General features: G+C 40.8%; 1 protein-coding gene across 8 annotated transcripts in view; it reads right to left on the reverse strand.

Annotated features, from left to right (window-relative positions):
• Nucleotides 1-24131, reverse strand: part of ADARB1 (adenosine deaminase RNA specific B1) — an 85033-nt gene that overhangs the window by 26820 nt on the left and 34082 nt on the right. For 7 of the 8 annotated variants that reach the window (XM_075153841.1, XM_075153846.1, XM_075153843.1 and 4 more), the window contains 3 exons: nt 18902-18976; nt 9713-10644; nt 194-308 (listed from right to left, as the gene is read on the reverse strand). In XM_075153841.1, the coding sequence (XP_075009942.1) occupies nt 194-308; nt 9713-10644; nt 18902-18929 (1075 nt within the window). In that variant the 5' untranslated portion in view covers nt 18930-18976. Of the gene's footprint in view, nt 1-193; nt 309-9712; nt 10645-11935; nt 12041-18901; nt 18977-24131 lie in introns of all 8 variants that reach the window. The other variant, XM_075153849.1, reaches the window with a different exon arrangement.

Genomic DNA, 24131 nt, shown 5'->3' on the forward strand with positions numbered 1-24131 from the left:
GAGAAGAATTTGCAGGTCTAATTTTCCTGTAATTATCTTTAGCCCAGATTTAATTGCTATATTTAGTGCACCTTGAAGATTAAACAGTAAAAATATATTTCAATACTGGTTGACTGAAAAAAGATAGTTTCCTAGAATGCAAGCAGAGCTCTTGTATTTAAGCAGTTAAAATAGTACATTTTTCTTTCTTTACCTGTTGTCATCACAATTCCAGCAAGGACTTTTCTACGTGCATGTGGAGATGTGAAATTTTCTGTCAAATCACTGAATTTATCTACAACCAAGCGTGCAACAGCATCAGCTAAAACCTGTAGGATCACACAGAAATGCGTATTAGAAAATAAAAAAAAATATTTAAAAATTACAGCAGCATTAGGTTATAAAGATTTGCACTTTTAAATGATTGACACAATAAATTAAATGAGTTTTTATTGTTCACTTTAAAAATGGATATTGAGGCATGAGCAGTATGCTGAGGAGGTGGCTGGGTCAAATTTTCAGGCATACTGAGCACTTGCAGCTCTTTATAAGCGTAAGCAGAGCTCTGTGTGCTCCACGTCTATTAAAACAGGGTCAGACAGCCCTAAGCCAAGCATCAAAGTACCTAATGCTCATGATCGTTATGAACATTTGAGGCTTAGGAGAACAACTGGATAGACAGATAAGTCTATGCTTTCATGCTCAAACCTCAAAACACATCATTTCAGCATCCTCAACATTGGACCTGACAAGAAGATTGAAGTGCAAAAACCAGGCTCCTCAAACCAACATGTAAACCTTTTATAACAATTGAATTCATTATCTAGCTATTACAGAAATAAGAACAAATCTGTTTTCAACATTGGTTAAACACTTTCTATTTCTTATTTTTACAAGACATACACAAATTTAGGAATAGAAAATGTTAATGTATAACCCAAAATAAGTTATCTTAAAGTTAGGAAGGATTTATCTCTTTCACTTTCAGGAAAACTTGAACAATAACAGTTATATTGTTGTATCTTGCCAGCAGGGTTAGCAAGCGACGTTGGTCAGGCTGTAAGGAGGGCTAACTTCTAGTATTAAGGAAAACTTCGAAATACCAGTCCTGCTCTTGTTGAATGATGGTTCAGTTCAACACTGCAGCTAATCTCACCTGCTGTTTTTAAGGCAGCTGGAATCATAACAGCTACAAGAGATGAGTCAAGATCAAATTCTTGAATTTTCACCTGAAAAGAAACTGAAAGCCAGGGCAATCTATGCAACAGCATCACTAGCACAGCTGGTTGTTCCCAAAGGAGTGGCTGAGAAAGGCAAGTTACGTGCTAGATGGCATGATAAGCGGTCCCCAGGCTGGCAGGAGAGACAGGGCAGCACGTCCTTGCCCATCTTCCACCAGCACCGGGACCTGCAGCCAGAGAGGAGGAGCAGACAGCCAGGGAGGGAGCTCAGGTCCCTATCTCGGAGCACCAGGCATAAAGTGCTTGATCTGGTTTTCCGTGTGTTGGCACACAGCAGCATCTGAGATGTTCTGGGGTAACCACCTGGCCCACAGGTTGACACATCAGAAGGACACAGGTCCTGTGTCATACCTGCCAGCGCCATGCAGATGTCTTAGATACCCAAGAGCATCCAACATGGTGCTAAACCTATCACACATAAGCAACTATATCAAGACCAAAAGGACACTTGTGGATGAGAGTCTTCTGGTTATGAACTGTCTTTGGGCTCTCAGTAATGGAAGAAGATCACCACTCTCACCCCTCCAGAGGGCCCAAGGCAAATCAACAGGGCTGATGGGCAGTGGCATACAGAGCTTGGGGGCACCCACTTGAAATGGTACGAACTCTTGAACACAATCAGTTCTAAAAACAGACTGCCAGGGTCAAAAGAAAAGAAAGAAAAGAAAAAGAGGGTTTGAAGGCTGCCAGCCTGATTCACCACTTTTTTTTAACAATGCTCATGAGAACCGACAGCCTAGAAATAAGGTAGAGGAGCTCTCAACGTTAACTTCCTTCTGGAAAAGCTTTAGCAGCCAAGGAAGCAATAATTAAAGCTCATGTGTCAAGATTTCAGAGCTCGACAGCTTTTTCCAGAATCTGACTGGAGACAGTGATCAGCGGTCAGTGGTGGTGGCTGAGGTCACATCTGCACCAAGCGTTGGTCCATGTTTTGCAATTGCACAACTTGTAGAGTCAGAAGACTCTCAACATTGCAAATACAAATTTTCTTCATGCATTTGAATGGACTGCAACTCAGAAACTCTTATTAACAGATTGAGAAATTTTTCAGGAACGCAATTTTGCTCAGAGGCTACAAACATGTCTGGTCAGGCACTGATTTTCAAACAAGGTCTTTTTGCTGCTAGACCCAAAATTGTGTTACAATCTACGCTCTGACAGCACCATGACCACGCAGCACAAAATCTGCATTTAATTGTGCTAGTACTTACCTAATGCAGAAAGCTGAACTTCAAGGTAAATACACAAAAGAAAAATAATGAGAGACAGTTTTATTATCACCCTGTTTTTTTTCTGCTCTACCTTACATCATGACAAGCTGGACAGGAGAACACGGCTAGCAGCTGAGAAGCTACCAGGCAATGTAAAATCATGCTGAATGACATTATGATGGAATATCCTAGTGAAACAAACTTTTCCAAGTAGGGATGGACCCGATCCACAGAGAATACATACTTCAGAGAGGCTGCAAAGCCTGCCAGAAAGGCTTGCCATCCAGGTAATAAACAATATGGGTCACCCCTTCTCCAAAAAAAAGTGACCGTGATGACTAGTAAACTGGAGGAGTCTTCTCCAACTCTGAGCTACACAAAAACACAAAGTTCAGCACATACCAGAAATGGTGATTCCAAAATGCTGAACCAAAACCGACCGGTTGCCAAGGATGAACAAAGAGGAACACTTCTTCCAGGACCACCAAACACGGGTAACTCACCACACAGATCCTCAACCTACCCAGCCAAACAGAGGCTGATCTAGAGAGGCATGCGATCACCCATTCCCTGGGGGAACCAGGGCTGGCTTAAGGAGGTTCTCGTCAAGAGGTGGGAAATGAAACTGCAAGGCGTTTCTGGGAAGAAATCCACGGCCAACTTACCTGCCAATACTGCTGACAAAAAGGCTACTTGAACAGCAATTGGGTAGGATGCCTGCATACAGGGTGGACACATTAGCTTTTTCCAAAAGGATTATTTTTTTCATATAATAAGCAAAGCAGAGGAAACTGTGGTGTTGGTATACAAGTGAGAACACAGTGAGTCCCTCTGGGAAAGATGTAAGCTGCCACAGAAGGATGGGATGGGGCTGCATCTCAAAGAGCGTGGAACTAAGCTGCTGGCAAGGAAACCTAAAAACGCTTGAATGAACATGAAGCCAGACACTGGGGAGGGCTGATAAGAAGAACTAAGTAGAACTCAAGCAAGAAAAATGACCGCTAGAGATGGAAACAATACAGAAGAAACTGTAGGGGAGGGGGGAAAAAAATCACTGCCACAAAACAGGCAGATATATTAAAGATTTTTTTATTCTATTTGATACTCAAGTTGCGTGACAACAGGTAGGTGGTGAGGAATAAACACTATTACATGTCTATGGATTTAGTTATTAAGCTGTTGGTCTTTTATAAGAATACTCCCACGATAATAAGAAGAATTGCCCTTTTCTCCCAGGTGGTCTATTACATTAACATAGTTAAGAGTCACTAAGAGCATGGAAGAGATGGGAATAAGGCAGGCTATGAACAGACCACTGCAGCACTGGGAACAAGACTTACTGGCCTAAAATGATGTCCTTGCTGTCCTCATCTCAAAACCAAGGACTTGAAGCTGTCTCCACATCAAGCCCAGGCCGCTGACAGGGCTGGGTAGGGATCCTTCACTTCTCGTTCTGACTCTACTCCCTTTCATATAAATAAATATTAATTGGAACAGAAATTGAACTCGTATCTCACCTTCCCAGTGAGTGCCCTAACATCTGACATGCAGTTTTTCTACCCCTGCTCCTGCATTAAATCATTATTCAAAGTTGGTAATTCAAAAAAGGAAAGACCTAAAATAGCTGACAGTTTGTTCGTTAAGGCATGTGAGCTCAAAGCTATTTTGGGTGCATTGTTCTTTTCTCTGATGAAGTTACAGTGAATCCACTTCTTTTCTACACATACAGACTGATTTTGGTTAACATATATCTTGCAGCAATGTTGTAGCAGAACCCCCCTGACCATCCATGTTTTAAAATATTCTGAAGCTGATGAAGTTCAGGTCTGTCTGGATCTGAAGGAAGACCTTGGCAGGCCATAGAGATCACCCCAGATGAATGCTGGTGAGCACCCGCGTGGTGGAACCAAAGGCAGCAGGCGCAGGGGCACTGCGTGGGCTGACAGCACCCAACTCTCACTGGGGACCTGACCCAAGACCTCCCAATCTTTTGTGCTCTCCTTGGATCTCCAGTGAACCTTTTCAAGCACAAATGTTCTCCCTCAGCTTTATTTCTTCTTACCTTCACAGTTTAGGGCTTATGTGAACTTTCACAAGCTGATGAGCGGTGGCAGTGCCTACAGTAGGTAAAATCAAAGTCCATTATCTCTCCTCTGACAGTGACCAGCACACACAATTCAGAGAAGGTGCAAACGTATCCACACTAATAAAACAGGGTAATTATTTTCTAGTGCTCCAAAGTTTCCTGTATTTATTTAAAGGAACTGCTATCTAGCAGTAGATTCTTCCCCTGCTTATGCAAATGTATCTTTTACATTTCTGCCAATTCCACAGCAATTATTCCAACATATTTCTCATTAATTCCCATAAACACATTCAGTATTATCTTTTTGCTAGGTTTGAATCTGTTACATTCTCATTCTCCTGTATACACTAAGCAGTCTATTGCAATAAACTGCCTAGAGCTCTTCAGTACCTCTGCAGAAGCAGTTTTCCCAGATCTCCGATCATTTTCATCATTAATTTGTATACCTTTCCTATATTTGCATACTTCTTTTATAGTTTCCCCCCCACCCCAGGTTGAACATAGCACTTCAAGTAAAAATAGCCATTGCATTACTGATTCTCACTCCATTCCTTCTGCTTAACATTTTGTTTCAATGTCTGTCCATAATGATATACAGGATAAATTGAATTTGCAACACAATTAGGTGAATGATTAAAAGTATTCCCTTTAGTGGATTTTTTAAAAATTAATTTCATCTGCAGCCACATTGCTTATTTGTCTAAAGCAAGTTGCTTTCTCTCACAACAGTCCAGCTTTCACTAATCTAAATGACTCTATTTTTAAGCTTCAATATTTACAATTCCAATTCTCTAATTTCCACCTCTTTGCATCCTGACTAATCAGCTATCTTTTTAAGTAAACAGTTTGAGGAAATCTGGGAAATATCATTATAAAGCTTATATGGAGGTTTTCCTAACAGAGACCATCAGTGCCCTAAAGAGGATGTCTCCACCAGCAAGTTCCTACCGTCTGATAGAAACCATTTCCATCAGAAATGCCAGCAGCCTGGACCAGCAGACGTCACTGAAAGTCACCAAGTGCCCTAGGGCACACCAGGATGCATGCCACATATTTCAAAACAAACAAGATGAGACTCTTCTTCCCGCAATACATACTTAAACAGTGGAACTTACTGCTACAAAGTGCTGTGGAAGCTAAAAGATTATGGAAATTCAAGAAACAGTTGAAATTCATGAGGGAAAACAATAATCCATCAAGGACTCCCAAATGGAAAGACACCATTTCTGGCTGAGAAAATCCTTGAGACACAAACTGCCGAATGTTAGAAGCACGTACTGGGGAAGTACTGCTATCAATATGCCCTTTTCTCAGTTTTTTCCAAGGCATTTGGTACTGGCCTGAGTACTTCTTTTAGGGACAGCACCATCCCACCTTTGACAGAGGTGTGAGACCCCTCATGGCCTTCCTTGGGAAGCAGGGAGCATCTAAGGGAAAAGAAGGAAAGGAGAGAAAACAAGTGATCTCTGGGAGACTTCTCTCTGGGTGATAAAGAGATCAAAAATGAAGAAATAGGGAAGTCCAACAGAGCATCCGCTGCTCCTGAGATGTCCAAGGATGTCCTCGTACCACCTCCTGAGATGTGCAAGGTGCTGCTCAGCGGCAGGACTGGCTCCGTGAATGGAGACAGCCTCAGCCGGCACCAGCATCCCCTGCAAACCTCCCGCTTCCCAGTGCTGGGGCTGCTGGCAGGGACATGGCACTGGCGACGGGATGATGTGTGAGAGGGAGCTTTTGCCTGGCCCAGTGTGGCTCTTGCTGTGGTTGAGTGCTCAACAATCCTCTTTTCCCCAGAAATCAGATTTGGACTTTGCACTAACAGTTTCAAAAACCTGGTCACATCGACTTCTACGCTTCATCTATAAACACGTGACCCCTTTGTTTTCAGAAGTGGTTTTAAAAGACTGCTCACATTTCGCTGCCTTTTCCAGTTCTCATCACCTACCAACTCTGCAGACCTATGACAAGCCATGCAATTAAACTTTTAAATGATATTAATCTAAGTAAGCTGAAACATGCAGTTTTCTCCCATGGAAAAGAGTAAAACTTGAAGGACGTATTTTAGAGCCCTTGGTACATCCTGTGGCTTAGTGCAGAATACAGGTCACCCCCTTGCGTCGAGGGGTGGGAGGTAAAGAGAGGATGGCTATCAATTTACAAAGTGTAGCTAACCATAAAAATATTTTCTTTGTTTTGGAGAGGCAAGTCCCTATAATGCAAGACTGACAACCTCTTCTATTTTAACACGCTCGCTGCCGAGGTAATAAATGCACGAGGGCTGATTTTTTCAGCAGGGCATTTTTATCCGCTCTGGGGCACATGTTGAGTGACTTACTGGCATTAACTCACTTTCCCAGCAAAGAGATTTTCCTCACCACAGGCACCATTGCTTCGTCCCTCACAAAAGGTGAAGCTGTAAGCAAGCAGATAAGCTTGCTTTGCAGAGACTGGTTTTAAATGTATTAAACCACGGGATCAGCACCTCGATAACCCACTCTACAGACCATAAGATTATACCTATGCCCATTTTACAAGCTGATTTCTGATGTCAACTGCCCTTCTGCACCATTTGATAGCTTGCACGTGTATTTCCGTATTTAATTTCTCCCGGGGTGCCTGCAGCTATTGGGAGGTGTGGGATCACGGATGTGCATCTCAGCCGATACCCACGACCACCTCCGGAGCAGGGATCATCTGTTCTCTCCTCTCGACTCTTTCCACTCTATTATTTTTTCTCACAAGGCACCACAAATTAACACACGAGCTACAGGCAGGTTTTGAACCTGCCACCCAGGCAGTCAATTCCAACACCTTTATTGGCCCAACCACACTGTACTTTTATTATTTCCACTGAGCATTTGGTATTTGGATTTTTCCTCCCCTTGCATGTTTCTAGCTTCCATTTTTTTCCAACCCAGTCAGCATTTTATTTGGTCTATGGGTTATAACAAATCCTATCCTCGTTTACATCATTCCTGTACTCTCCAATGTTTGCAACTTCACCCACTTTCGGATTATCTCCAAATTTAACATCTTTACACATCCTGAGTAAACACTCTGTAAAAAAATAAAACAGCTTACAGAGTTAAAAAAAAAAGAAGATAAATAAAGCAGGACCTGAAAACATTACAAATGCTTAAATCCCTTATTAATCATTAATAGATACCAGACCAAAATCACTAATATGTAACAGACCTTGATATAATTCCAATAACTTGACAGCTAATTATAATTTAAAGGAGGGTAACACAACACAGCGAAGTGCAGAAAGGACGACGACGTCCTGATCCCAAGCTGATCAAAAGCCTCTGAATAAATAACTGACTTTGAATCGGGTCTACACGAGGCAGTACCAGCAACCTCCCCCTTCCCACCCAGCGTATTCAGCAGTACTCCTAAAGCCCACCAGGTTCTCCTCCACACCGCAGCAGCCTTTTTTGGTGCACACCTATAAGACGGGTGAAACGCAAGCTAGCCCTGGGGCATGCTTTGTTATACACAATGTGGGTATCAAGGTCAGTGTAGGAGCACTCGAAAAAATTAAAAATAGTGTTTACGTGGGTTGCTTTTTTGTTATTTAACACTGTACCCTAGGCTTGAAGGCCCTGATCATTCCATAAGCTCTGGGACAGCTATCTGGGACTCAGTCAAAACTTGACAAAGGCAAGGAGCTCAGAAAAACCCAGCACTGCCCAGTGCTCCATCGAAGTCCCCTGAAGAAAAGAGGCTGTGTAAGCTGTTATACGCTGGGCTGCTGGATGGAGAAACAACTTTACACCTCTTTCACGTCTCACCTCTTTCCCACTTCCCTATTCCAGTTCCAATTTTCACCATTTTACTGATTCAAGAACTAAAAACACATACATTACTGGCAGTAAAAATTTTTTCGTGTCTTGGGCCAAATCTACTTTTAAAAGCACAGCAGAGAATGCAGTCTGAAATTACTGAATCTACTGAAGGAATCACAACTACCTGAAATAGCATGATCCTAGATTTGAAAATGAAGGAAACATTCATCAATAATGCAATAATTGTGCAACATTAAAAAAGAAAGCATATAGGAATTTCTAAACTATGCATATTCTCCATGCATTTTTAGAAAACAACATACTAAAAATAGTCACAACGTCTTCTTATACTCTTTAACCCTACTTTATGAAATCAGACCAGTATCTTATAATTTTAATGAAATCTAAAACAATGTTTTTCAGATAGAAAAGGTCAAAGCCTTGAAATTCTCATAATAAACAGACAGAAAGTTGCAAAAAAGTCACAGGCAAGTATTTTAATTTAGACAGGCATATAATATCATTAAAAAGACCCGAGAGACGCAGTAGAAAGAGGGTAGTCGAACAATCATTACTGTAGTTTGACTGGGGAGAAACACAAGCAAGCAAATAAGGGAGAATTTTTCTTCATTGAAAAAATAAAAAATTACTCCATCCTAGCTACTTTAAATTTCTGGTCAATGTCTGGTATGTTTGATACTTTCCCTAGTTCATTAATTATTTGATTTAAACTATTTCTCATCCAGATTTACTTGCCTAAGTAACTCACATATACTTATTAACTAATTTGATTAGAGCACAATCCTTTAGATGACAGCTATTTAACCACGCATCTTGGATATATGCACTGCGAGTGTGTCATTTATTTAGACCCTGGAAATACGTGGCGATTGCATCAGACTCACTTAATCTGTTCTTGACTTCCATTATTCTGCTCTGTGAATGCCAACAATTTCAGTTTGCAGAACAGAACGATTTTCTTCTCTGCTAAAAACTGTTGTATCAAATAATAATTTTACTTAAAGCAGGAATTCTGACTTGAACTCCATCTAAATCTTGCTGCCTAAGACGAGCAAGACGCAATTCAACCTTTCCTCAGTACAAACCACAATCCAAGCTGGCACTGCACTGGGCTTAGTGCTCTCTTACATGACATGATCAAGGCTGAAAGCAGCAGCAACAAAGCCTCCTCTGTGTCCAACAGAATACAAAGAGTTCATGCAATTGTCAGAAGCCAGAAGTGGATACATCACCTAATACATATATACATATATATATATATGCACACACACATCTACAGAAGTGGAATAAACAGCAGAAAAGCTGTTCAAGCTGATTCAATACGCATGACTTGGCTACTCTTGGTCATCACCCAAAGACATCAACAAAACCCAAAGGGCTTCTCACCTGTGGCAAGTGTAACTGGAGCCCCTCGCTGGGAATGGGCTGTCGAGATGGGGTCTGGTCCAGCTGCATGTTAAACAAGGATGCCAGGGCCGACTGAGCGGCCCGAGCTTTTGCCAGCTTTTTATTCCTTCCCGAGCCTTCAAAAGTCTGACCGTCCACCGCCACAGCCATGACAAAGTTTTTGGCGTGGCTCTCCCCGCTCTCCGAGAGAAACTCGTACTTCAGCCCTGGCCGCAGCTCGTTGAGGATCATGACGGGGTTCTTCCCGCTGGCGGAGGGGTAGGGCGATGGCACGGGGAGAGGCGACTGGGAAAGGCTGCTGGCGACGGCAGATGACGGCAAACCGTAGTCCCCACTAGAGCTAAAGGACCCGTCCCCATTGGACCCTAAGTAAAACGAAGCATCGGAAGGGACCGGCGTTTCGAATCCATTGAAAAGGGTGTCGGGGAAGTCCGCTTGGTCAGAGGTGAAGTCCGTGTTGACCGACAGAGTCCTCCCCATTGCCAGGTGCGCTTCCGAGGCATTTGGAAACTGGACAAAAGACCGCAGAGCCTTCTCGGCAGCATGAAGCTTAGCTTTCTTTTTCGTCGGGCCAGATCCCTCAAATACCTGCCCGTTGACTTCAACTGCCATCACGAACATGGGAGCATGGACCGGCCCCGTCTGGGAGAGGAGTTTGTACTGTAAACCAGGTTTAATCTCATTAAGTTGCATCAGGGCATTCTTTGGCAGAACGGGGCCAGGCGTTTTCTTCCTCTTCTTCGGCCGAAATTTGGAGTGGCCATTGTTGCCCTCCTCCAAAGGACGCTTTCTGCTGCTGCTGCCACCGCCATTGGAGAGCTGCGTCCCCTCCCCGGCACCTTGCCCACCGCCGTCCTTGGGGGGAACGTTGTCCACGTTGCGGTTTTCTTTAACATCAGTGCTGCTCGAACCTGCGGTGCCCAGAAAGAGTAACTTACAATGCCTTCGTTGCAGGATCTTGTAAATGCAAAATTTATAGATTCCTTTATCTCTCTTTGTAACTGGTTAAGTGATGTGTGCTCACAGGTTAAATGTTTTGCAATACAATCAGAGAAAATAATAATGCAATACAACCTCTCGATAATTCAAGAAATAACGCACTCAAGAATGACTTTCAAAGTCTGCACTTGATACAATCATATAGCAAAAAAAACCCTGCAGCTCTTTGGGGTTTTTGCATTTAAATCATGCTGGAACAAAACTTTTACTCCTAAGTTACATTTGGCCTGAAAAATGCTTTAAACCAGAAATATAAGTTATAGTAGCATATGCCTATAAAACAAAGAACTGCCATTAGTAAAATAAAAATGGATGCTTAAGACCAGTACTAGGAGATGGATATTTAATTCTACTTTATCCTTATTTTAGTCATGTTACATTTTTTTCTTAGTGATTTTGTTGCTCAAATTGAGAAATGGCATAAATAAAACCTGAGCCATGAAAAATTAGGCAGCTCTTTGGTAGGCACCATGACTGAAGAGTGTTTGAATGCTTTTGTTTCTCTTTAGCTATTCCATATTCTCCGAATTCAATTCTTTTTTACACCTTTCCTAGATGTTCATTTCACCTCACCCTAATTTGCTTAGGAACTGCAGCTGCCCGCTGTGCCAGCACGACCACAAGACTAATTTATGTATATCCACACAGACTTCTACTAAGAAACCTTATATTTGTCATTTACAAGCTGTTTTGTAATTCCTTGCAAAGTAAGAAAACTGCTGTCACAGCATTACACACCCAAAAATCATGATAAAGATCCTGTCTTAAGACTATGCAGAATACAAGAAGTGTGACAAAAGCTGCGCAATCACAATGATGATATGTTAATGGGGAAAAAAAAGGCATTGTAATATTAATTTAATTATTTATTTTCTACAGTAGAAAGTTGGGGTAATGATATGTCAGAGGTATATTTAAAGAATTATATTTGCTATAACTGCAAAGACCTCATTTTTACCCTGATAAAGAAATTAAGGAAATTAATTATATGTGCTTTATACTGGCATTTGTGAATGAAAAGGCAAATTTTCTAAGTCAAGTATTTCTAACTCTTCTGTTCCAAAACTTCAAAATATCTATATTACGTCTACACTGAGACTAGGTGATAAATATTAATTGAAATGAGAGCAAACCAAGGTGGAAGCTCTTTTTCACAGTGACAAATTTCAGCCACATTTCATGTCTTCCCTAAGAATCCCCTACCATGCACACATCACTTCGCCCAGGTTACAAAGCTGATGGAATGGTTACTAAATTTTCATTTATAACATCCTCCAACAAAAGCTCGATAGGTTACTCCTTTCGGTGCTCGAAGAGAAAAAAAGAAGAAAAAAAAAAAAGATCAACAGAAAAAGCCAAAGTAGGAATACATTTTGATAAATCACAGTAGCACAACAAAGAATTATACGGTACTGAACATTAAATTCCAGTCAATTAAATTCAGTCAAGAATGAAACACTAAATATTCTGAAGCATTTCATTGCTAGAAATCTGCTAAATTTAATAAAGTATCTCTTGTAATGTTCAGCCACAAATTATATTGCCTGCAGAACATGTGCTAGAGGGCCACAATTGTCAATACACAGTGTTCATACGTATATAGTCTTTTTTTTTATATATATATATATACGTGAAGGAATCCAAGGACAATAGAGTGAATTTTTAAATCTTTCCTTACAGAGAGTTTCTTACCTGAAGCTTTAACTCCAAAAATTACATCTCATCCAAAACACCATTTTTGGAACATTGCTTTTACTAGTGGCACCAGGAATTTGCTATGAACCAATATGACTTTTAGGCTAAACAGAAATCATTAACACTAATTAATGGCTTTGTTTTTATCATTCTTTCTATATGAAGACTACTACCAGTGCCTGTGGAAGGCACAGAAGGAAAATACAAGTTGAATAGACTCCAGCTGAATGTAAAAAAACCCAACTTTTGCATGTAAGTACAGCAGCTGGAGGAACACCTTAATTCATCTCATGACATCGGTAGGGGAAACGATGCCCTGACAGAGAGGGGGGAACTTGTAGGAAGCAGGAAAGAAACTTGCATGCTTACCTTGTCTCAGTAAGAAAGAAGGGAAGAAAACTACTACTTGCCTGAAAGACACTAGGCTTGTTAGCTTTGGAGAACCTGCAGGGTGGAAGAAACTAGGAGAGAAAGCAAGCAGGGAGCTAACAGCCTGAGTCAAACCCAGAGACCACGAAAAGTAGGCAAGTTTCTACATCGTGGAGGTGATCCAAAACCAAGCCTTGCACATGATGGAAAGAAAAAGACTTTCCGTGCGTACCAGAAGGAGCTGGGTTTGTTTCAACCCACAGACTTGCTGGACTGCAAGAAAGAGCAACTACTTCTCAGGCTGAGGGTGAAGACGTGCTTTTGGTCCTTTTCTTTAGCCTGTCCTGCCCAGCAGTAGTGAGGTCATCTAATTACCTTAGGGCTCGAGAAGATCTGACAGATTAGTCAAAACATAAGATTAGCTATCACCACCTGTTAAAGTCAGAAAATTCGTCTCATTTAATCTTGTCCATATTCAGACATGGAGTAACTCCTGAAGCCCAGCCTCTCCCTGCTGTTCAGAAACAGCTCCCCCTTTTCCAGGCATCTCACCTTGTTAGAAAAGTTAAGAACGGCCTTACAGCTCATCCTCACCTCACCCACCTCTCTGCCTGTGACAGGGCCACCAGCAGACCCCAAGAGAGGGTATCAAACCAGAGCAAGGACACCGCAGCCCTTCCCCAGGGCAGCCTCTCAGCCTGCAAAGAGCCACAGCTCTGGGCTGTCCCAGAGCATGGCAGGGAGCCACCAATGGGTTCCCCGCCCCCCCCCCCCCCCGAAATTTTTCTAATTGCTTTTCAAGACCCCATAAGCTCTTGGTATCCACAATGTCCTGGGCAATGCGTTTCACGATTTCGTTACACACTGCACGAAAATATCTCCCATTGCTTGCTTTGAACCCCCATCTGCTAGTCTCACTTAATACAGCTATTGTTTTTTATTTGCTGTTTTTTCAATTTGATGATTCTAATATTAAACACCCAGTGCTGCACATGATTTTACTGATCTCTAGTATTTCAACCTCGTCATCCTTCCTCTACACCCCAGGGCTCTAACCGTCCCTTTTCCTGAGGTCATCCTCTTTTTCTCAGAGCAGCTCCTTATTTCACCTGCATGCTTTCTAACACGGGAGGAGCAGACCCACAGCTGGATCCACTGTGTATTTGCTCTTCTTGCTCTATTCTGCAGTCTTTTTCATTCTGGTAATACGCTGTTTTAGAGATCGTAAGACTTTGGGGAGTCTCTCACTCATTCCGAAGAGAATGAGGGAGGGCATCTTCACCCCCCGAAAGCTCTGTCTGATTCAGGAGCCCATCATAGCTCAAGCTGGGAGCATCAGTACTCAAAAGGAGCAAAAATTTTGTTGCTCTAAAGCAGACATCATGGCAGTCGTGGACCACCACTCCATGCATCTTCTAAAACCAGTTTAGGTCATTTCAAAGTCTAATCGGTCTGATCTGGAGACCAGTATTAAGCTTTGTGCTGCCAGCATCACAGCTAAAATAAGGCAGGAAAATGAGAACTGTGAATGTTAAAACACTCTTAGAAAGTATAAAGCGTAGGAGAGCACTGTCAGGAAAAAAAAATTACCATCTGAATTATAAAAAAACCTTCTGCGTTCAGTAATGGATGCTCTTCATTATCCTCCTTTCTTTTTTATTAAACTTTTATTGGGGTTGACAAGTGACCATATGGTAACGTCGTACACCTTGCCTCAGAAAGGTTACACAGTCTTGGTGGATATCCTAACATATCCAAAAATCAAGAGGTTTAAAACCAGCTTAATCCTAGATTTTAAATACACTTTCAAGTCTATGCGTTTTCCAGTCTTTAAATAAGTTTTCAAGGAATGAATGCTTTAGAGAGTCCTTTGAGGTCCATCATGGCTGCTGTGTATTCAACACTTTAAAGTAGCATTAATACAGATATAAACACTTGATAATGGGATCCTCTTTTCTTAAACATTAATACTACCCATGATTTAAGAATAAGACATTTTTCATAAGACTAGCTTATTTTCTAGTCACTAAAAATAGTTGGCAGCTCTAACTACATATTTGACTGACATCTGTGGAAGCTACCTTAGTAAAAATCATAGCTGACAGTATGACAGGCCAACAACTTCAGTGGAAGAAAAGTCCTGCCCCGAAATCTTGTTTGAGAGGCTTACAAATGCAAGAGCACCCGAAGAAGGAAAGAGGCACAGGAAATTTTCATGCCAGTAAAGAAAGAAATCTGCCATCCAAGTGTATTGGTTTATTTTTGGTTTTATTCCCTGTAATTGAAAAGTGTCTGTAATTAAGATGCTTCATCCATTGGGGAACTTTCATTACCTGCTTGCTGAGACACAACACTCTCCCTGCTCTGTCTGATCTGGAGCACACTTAATTAAATTTAGATGACTCTTAGCTGAACCGAAAGATGTTTCTAGCTACCCCTTATACTGCTGCTCTCATTTACTAGCCTGGGGCAATTCTGAAGAAGTAATTTTTTCATAAAAAACAGGCAGAAAAAACCATGTGATTTCTTCTGAACATCTTTTTAGAAAAACAGGGAAAATGATAAACGAGAAAGGTCAGGACAGCCACATTCTAGTGTCCCAAGCGTTCCGCAAAATGCCCCACTTCTCCCTTACCCGTAAGGTAATCAACAAGGATAGGCAACAGGGTGAATTTACACCTAGCAAATTACTTCTTTCTATTGTATTGATGGTTCTGCAGGGCGCTCTGATTTGATGCTGAGATAATATGCAGATAGGCTTCAGGCACAGATTCCTGGGGCATTCAGAGTGCTGCAGACATACCCTCCATGCAAAGCAACAGAAAACCAAATAAAAACATTCTAAAAGATATACATATCTTTCCCCAAATCTCTTGTAACATCTTCTCTATGTTCAGTGGATAAAGCAGGAAGACCTTAAAACCTGAAGTCTGAAACATTGTATTTTCTCAGGGATATTAATGTAACCTCATCACTGTCTTACATTTCAGCTGAACCAATACAATTTTAATTCTGGCTTCTGCAGAGCAATTCTAATTATGCAACTGCAAGCTACAAATATTGCATATGCCCACCTTCCTTTCCTGTAAGATACTTCCCCAAAAAGCAGTTACATAAAATAATAAAAAATTAAATAGGCAACTTCTGATACCGCACTTCACAATCTTAAAAGATATAAAAATACAGAAAGATAAAAATTTTTTAAAAAATCTTTGCACGAATCAAGGTAAAGAACTTAAGAATTTGAACTTTGATTTCTCTCCCCCCCAAATCTGATGATTTAACATTTCAAATTCATTTAACATTTCAAATTCATGATGTTTGTGTGGGCATACAGATACAAGAAGGTCTTCTTGCACCTTCTATTAACTGGGCTCATCCAAGCAGACATTGTTATCTGTAGCTTCCTTTCAAAAACATGGTACAGACGACATCGCTAACATACTTCTGGGAGACAACTGCGGTTATATAAATGTATGCCCCAAACCTCTAACAACTCCATGGAGCCTCCTGACACGCCAAAAAGTTCAGTGAATGGTTTCCCATATTGATGCACCAAAAAAATTGATGCACAAAAAAAATCCCAGAAACAGACAAAAATTGAGTATTTTGCTTAAGGACACTTACAGAATGCCCCTGTAAAGAGATGATATTTTCTCCAGCTCAGGAAGGCACGCTCAGATATACTCCTTATTGAGATAAGGGGATGTTTTATCCAAAAATTATCTTATGTGAATTATACAATTACAGCTCTTACTTTTTTGAAGTCCTCCTTAGGGACACCACTTTCAGAAACAGCTAAAGCATCCATCTGAAGTAATTGCTTTTATACCAAGGAAAAGAAAGTCTTAGCAAGTATATTCCAGTTGAGTTCACTCTTTCAGTAAAAGAAAAAAGATGCATTCTAGCCCAGATAATATTTTTAGGGTGGTTTTTTTGGTGGGGGGAGGTAGGAGTGTTGGGTTTTTTTGTGTGTGTTTAGGGTTTTTTTTGTTTTGTGTTTGTTTTTGTTTTTTTTTTTTTTAAACACAGTGATCCAACTTCTTTATCTGCCAATAAAAATTTTCTGTACCCTGGACTTGTGCAAAGCATTTGACACTGTCCCGCACAACATCCTTGTCTCTAAATTGGAGATACATGGATTTGACGGATGGACCACTCGGTGGATAAGGAATTGGCTGGATGGTCACACTTAAAGAGTTGTGGTCAATGGCTCAGTGTCCAAGTGGAGACCAGTGACGAGTGGCATTCCTCAGGGGTCGGTACTGGGACCGGCGCTGTTTAACATCTTTGTCAGCAGCGTGGACAGTGGGATTGAGTGCACCCTCAGCAAGTCTGCCGACAACACCAAGCTGTGTGGTGCAGTCAACACAGTGGAGGGAAGGGATGCCATCCAGAGGGACCTTGACAGGCTTGAGAGGTGGGCCCGTGCAAACCTCATGAAGTTCAACAAGGCCAAGTGCAAGGTCCTGCACATGGGTTGGGGCAATCCCAAGCACAAATACAGGCTGGGCAGAGAATGGATTGAGAGCAGCCCTGAGGAGAAGGACTTGGGGGTGTTGGTTGATGAGAAGCTCAACATGACCCAGCAATGTGCGCTTGGAGCCCAGAAAGCCAACCGTATCCTGGTCTGCATCAAAAGAAGTGTGACTAGCAGGTCAAAGGAGGTGATTCTTCCCCTCTGCTCCGCTCTTGTGAGACCCCACCTGGAGTACTGCATTCAGCTCTGGGGCCCCCAACATAAGAAGGACATGGACCTCTTGGAGCAGGTCCAGAGGAGGGCCATGAAGATGATCAGAGGGCTGGAGCACCTCTCCTTTGAAGACAGGCTGAGAGAGTTGGGGTTGTTCAGCTTGGAGAAGAGAAGGCTCCGGGGAGACCTTATAGCAGCCTTCCAGTACCTGAAGGGAGCCTACAAGAAAGCTTGAGAGGGACTTTTTACAAGGGCAGGTAGTGATAGGACAAGGGGTAACGGCTTTAAACTGAAAGAGGGTAGATTTAGATTAGATATAAGGAAGAAATTCTTCACTATGAGGGTGGTGAGACACTGGAACAGGTTGCTCAGAGAAGTTGTGGATGCCCAATCCCTAGAAGGCCAGGTTGGATGGGTCTTTGAGCAACCTGATCTAGTGAAAGGTGTCCCTGCCCATGGCAGGGGCGTTGGAACTGGATGATCTTTAAGGTCCCTTCCAACCCAAGCCATTCTATGATTCTATGATCTCCTTCAGACTGAAGTACAACTCTTCTGCTCCAAAGCCTCCTACACTGCTGGGCTTTGTCAGCTTTGCCAGAGATGCGCCACTTAGCCACTGTCACTTAGGGGAAAAATAAGCACATTGTTATTATATCATAGACAATTATTTACAGTCAGGCACAGCACATCAGCATAGCAGCAACAGAACATTTCTCTCATTCACAAAAAAAAGATACTTGAAAGGCCAATAACAGTAAAAATATTTTCATGTTTTAATGAGAACACTTTTCCCACAGGTTATCAGATCTTAATTATATCACAGAGTTAGCAACCTCGCAGCACTTTGCCAGTGTATGCATCGAGGTGATCACTATATTTGACTATTTTTGTGCTTAAATGCACTTTAATAATTCAGTAGCTCAGGGCTGGAACAATCAGCATCTAATGAGCATAATCAGCCATGCATGACCTGCAGGGAGCTCTTCTAGCTCCTCCTTTTGCTTTTCCCTCCTCCATTTCTGCCTTCCCTCATTTATTTCATACACTTCAACTCCCCCTCCTTCATCTCACCCCTCCCTTCTGAATGGTCCCTAACCCGCAGCATCGGCACTATTGGTATTCTCCTTCTCTTCTTCATTGCTGGTTCAAAACAGGAAAATATTTTGTTTGACTGGTCAGTTGTTGGAAGAAAAATATGAGACACAAGGTATAACCAGACTAGCATATTACCATGTGTATTTAAAACACTCCTAATGCAAAAGCTCCGATTCACTCTCCTATACCATATTTTAAAACATACAAAGAAATAATTGTAATTTGTGCTTCTGAAGTTTCTTCACAGTCCTCCCTGTGCTCGTGAAAAAAAGTTGCCTTCAGAAACAATTATTGTTGTGTAAATAAGCACATCTTACTCATGTTTTCTTCATCATCTACATCCATTGTGAAATACTTTTGCTGGTTTCTTGGCTGGCGGAGACTGCTTCTGTCTGGAAAACAGAGAGTGGGATATTTAAACTTTAAGGTACCAACATACAAGGTAAAGCATTAAATCTCCTTTAAAAGCAGCAGCATGGGCACTGGCTTTGCTTCGGGCCATCCACGGTTTTTGCTCAATTTTCACATAGTATTTCCCCAAAGTGCCCCAAAGTAACTGAGGTGCACTCTGCAGAATTGCAAATTTGACAAGGTTTGCAAGAATTTGGGGTTTTGTATGATGAACTACAATATTTTTTAACTGAAAGAGTATGTAAACGACTTTATCTCACTACTATTTTTTTTTTAAACTCCAAAATTATGTCAAATCCACTCTGCAGATTAGCACACAGACAATTCAAGCAGTCAAAACACTGAAGATGCAGTTTTTTACCCAGCACGAAACCAATGAATGTCTGTTTGGTTTGGCTGAATCCTGACCCAAGATCCCTCCTAAAACTGAGATGATCATCAATGACAAAAACATGTGGCCCCATAACAGGTGAAGGACAGAGTGGGTATTGTAACCCTCTCTCCTAAATGTGGATTTTCTTATTAACTGAAACATTCAGATGATATTACATATAGGTTATCTGGCTGTGGGGAAATAGATTTTATTTACCACAGGGACTTCCATTTCAAGAGAGACTGATCTAAAGGTGAATATAAGCATCTAACATGCAAAATATATAATCTACCTAGCATTTGGTTTGAAAGAAGGCACCACTTTTACCCAAATCAAAAGCACTAATTTAAGGGTGATGGGTTTGTGGTTTGGTTTGGTTTTGGTTTTTTCATTATTCCAGTTTGTTTTTTCCTGAAAACTAATCAAGTACATAATATCTGTTGCTTTCTAGGTAATTGCTCCAATCTCATAATGCCACGAGAGTGCTCCAACAGGGAGCACTGAACCCCAAAACCATGCTGGGACTTACACTTTTAAGAAAAGATCCATTACTACAGTGAGGAAAAAGTAGTGGAGCTTTAATAGGCTTCGCATTCTTACACCGGAGTGGATCAAACCATGGAAATTTGTCTTTTACTTGCCAATCTGTTGTGCATCTGCCTCTTAGCTATTCTCAAGCATTAACACCTAGGCATTGCACTTTCTACGTTCTGTGTTGCAATATTTTTTTTTTTTAATAGAATGCATTCATTTTCTGCTGATTCTTTACCACAATTAAATGTTTGGAAAGTACCTGAAGAGACTAAAGTCCAGTACAAATGCAAAATCATTCTGTGATAACCTAGTCTTGTGTAACATCTGTAAACTTTGATTCCTTTTGCTGACAAATTTGATTAAATTAAGATTGAAGTCCTACTTTTAAGTGTGTCTTTGAGTCTACTCCAAAACTGTTACGAATAGTCCACAGCAATCACAGGGCGAAACTTCAACCTCCTTTTGTTATTTCCAATAAAATAATTGCCTCCCAGCAGAATTTCAGTCTTTTACTTAGCTTACTTTTACCATAGACAGTATCAATTCTAATTATGCGTGGACATTTTACTTACACTGTACATATCTTAGAAGTTAACAACTGCATGGATACTTTCCGGTAAGTGTCCAGGATACTGAACACTCGGCAGAAGAAGCCATACCCAATTCAGCCCGAGGCTGTGGTCACATACGCCATCAGATAAGGGAACTGATTCTCACCACCAGTACATCGCTACTGGTACCAGTAAAAACACCTGGGCGCTGTGGCTGGGAAGAAGAGAGGCACGGTGATGTCTTAAGAGGACACTGCCAGGTACAGTAACGCCTTGTGAAACCAAGGGCTGAGGCTGCAGCTGGAAAGGACAGGGAGAACGGGATGGGAAGCAGAGGTTGTTTGTGCCTTCAAAAGCGTGGGAACACTGGAAGGTAGGTGGCATAAAAGACTATGCTTAGTTTCATACTGCCGTATGGGCTGGCAAAATTTACACCGCTAAAGCAAACACACTCTGTTATATGAGGTTTTGCCCTTCCCTCAGTGAGGACACACATCTGTGTCTTTCATCCAGCTGTCAACATCAAATATTTAGGAACTTCAATGCTTTGAGACTTCTTTAAGTGTCAGCACTGGTGGAAATCAGACAACAGGTCAAAAGTTATCGAGAAAAGGAACCATATAAACCAACACGATCACTTGATAAGGTTGACACAATAAAATCAACACTCATTTTAACATAGCCAAATGCCTGCTCTGTAACAATTGGATTTGTTCCATCTCTCTTCCCACCTCTTGTGGGAAAATCTAGCTTTAATTCCACTCTACTTTAAAACCGTAGTCAGCTTTAGCTAGTAAACAAAATGCAGAACTTTGCACTGATGTTGTTCTTAATGCACAGATTGCATACTGTAGTAATTCGAGTGCATAATATGTAATTACCAAGTTTTGCAAAAAGAAACTAGCCATTCCACCCCTATTTATTATTTTAGACAATTCATGCAAAGCATGGTACAAATCCAGAGTCCAGTCCTAAACACCAAACATAATGAACTGCATTGTTCTGTTTTGTTCTTTTTTAAGTCAGTTTGGTTTTATCTTTGCTAACATAAGAGGAAAAAAAAAAAATCCCACAAAAACTTCCATCCAAGAATGAAAGATATGTAGGGATACAGAAACAAATAATACAGCTAATTGCTCGACAGTAGTATAACCCACAGAGATGATGCACATGCAGTCCTCCTCCAGCACCGCAGCTACGGAAGCAGCACTAATCACCCCTGTGGTCCAAACAGCTGGCTGAACCATCGATCTACTGATCAACACAAACTTCATCACTCATCTGCCAGGAGATGACTTCGGGACAGGATAACTGCATGACTTGCCCAGTGAAACTGTCACTTCAAAAACAGGTTTTTGTAAAACTGCAACCACTGGCACATAAGTGATTAAAATGTAAATGTTAAATAATATATGTTAAATGATATACATATTCGAAACATCAAGAAACTTGTAGTCCAAAAATAAATATCAGATACTGAGAAATGAAGAATGACGTTAAAATATACATATAGATGTGTAAGTTTGCAACTTTAACATCCATGCTAAATATTGTTATTCAGTAATTTAAAACAATGAAATCTGTTTATCCTCAACTAAACAAATCCTCAGCACACTAATGTTTGGAATCTTCACAGCTTACTTTTCACAGCAGGAGCTAAGCAGCTCTTAGTGAAAATGTAAAATGTGCCTTTAGCAGTGATTACACTAATTAATGCTATGCCTCTAATAGTAGAATGAGAAAGAAATACATCTCTATGTTTGTCACCATTTCACACACAGTTTCAAAAACAGAGCCCACATGCCTGCAGATATCCTGAATTTCCTACCACCACTGCAAAACATTTATGATCATCCCAGTTTGTGACCTGAACAAGCATCTTTGCTCAGGCAAGACGATTCCTTTTCACTCCCCAACCCCATCTGGAGAAGACACCAATTTAAGTAACTAAGAGGATTCTGCACAAGCAGGGAGGAGAGGCAGTGACAAAAGGTGCAAAAACACACTTCTGAGCACAATGAAGCTGTTCAGATTCCCCGCTAGCCAGACAGCATAAACTCAAGCAGATCGTAAATATATGACAAGTAAGACAAGCAGTAAAACTCCCCGCTAATTTTGTCACCAGCAGTGCAGAATTTCAAGGGGCGCAGAACTAAAATACTTGACCCACAGATACTACTTCTCCACTTCTCCTGAGACTCCCAGGAGCACCTAAAACAAATCACAGAATTTCCACAACTTTTTTTTTTTTTTTTATCCCAAAGACTATGTACAAAATAACTATTTAAACTGCATCTTACATGCATCAAAGCTTTAGGTAAACTGTGGGTTTCAGAGTGGCAATCTCTCTTGCGTGCCCCTGTCATCATTAACCTTGGGCATCTCTCTCACAACTGGTCACCATCCTCGCTAAAGCAGATGGACAGAGGGAGGGGAAAGGATCATGCAAATCACATAAGCCTTTTCCCCTTAAAGAGATTAGAAATTCGAGCAGAACTTTTGCTAAACGGGCTACTTTTATTTGTTCTATAAAAGCTGCTTAAATTTGCTTTCCTATTACCATAGAGAAAGCCTGATTCCAATCCTAATTAACTCTGTACTTATCAATAAGGCTGTAACTCTTGGCATACTAATATTACCATCAACCAGATTATCTATTATGTATATTATGGACAGTATTACGCACAGTTATGTATAGCATTAACAGGAAACGTTTCTCTACAGTAACAGAAGCAGCAACACTTATTCTGTGTAGATACACAGCTCAGATACCACAGTCAACATATATTTATAATCTAGCTGTGCTGAAAAAGTATAAAAATTGTGTCTACAAAAGGTGAATTTTTTTTGTGGGCTACAATAAACAATGTTTATGCATTATCATGAAAGCACTGGTATTTTATTTCATCGTGATAATGCATAATTCATGACAACCAAGCATGGACCAAAAAGGCATTTTGGAATCAGAATCAAACTCCAACATTTCCATAGTGTTACTGGCCTGTTGTACACCGTGCTGAATTTGAGAAAGGGATGCTCGCTTGTTTTCAAACTACCCCTGCCAGTACCGTATATTGTATGTGTGTACACAGTATATCATGTAAACTACATGTACTTACTAACCACATCTGGGGTTTTAAAACATACAACTGAAGCAAGTGTGAAGACTTAATACACTTTCCCTTGAACTGATTAGCAAAGACAACAAAAACAAAGTGATAAATAATAAAATTTTAACTATGAATCGAAACCAAAGCATATTTATTATTTAAAAAGCAAGCATTTCAAGTATGTTTGAAAAAAGGTGAGATACTTATAAAAGTACTGCATTCCAAATGATGTTATGTTTTCCAAGCTTGTAAGTATCAGTTCAGGATAAATTTTCCTTGAAAATAAATTAGTTAATTATTAAAGGAAGGACCTGGAAGGTTGTTGAAAAATTAATTTTCCTTTTGAGTAAAGATTCTTTCCACAATTATTTATTCCAATGCGTATGAAAATAAAATACTCCCAAGAAAATAAAATGCTTTAAAGGCTTTAGGCAGTTGAGATATTCCTGAAGACCACAGGTAGCTTCACATCAATTTTAAAAAGTCCGCACCACCACCACATACACGTAACTGAATAAAGATTAAAAGTGTGAGCAGGTGGCTGGGAAATTCTTATCTGTGGCCAGGG

The sequence above is a fragment of the Calonectris borealis genome, chromosome 6, assembly GCF_964195595.1.
Source record: "Calonectris borealis chromosome 6, bCalBor7.hap1.2, whole genome shotgun sequence".
Lineage (NCBI taxonomy): Eukaryota > Metazoa > Chordata > Aves > Procellariiformes > Procellariidae > Calonectris > Calonectris borealis.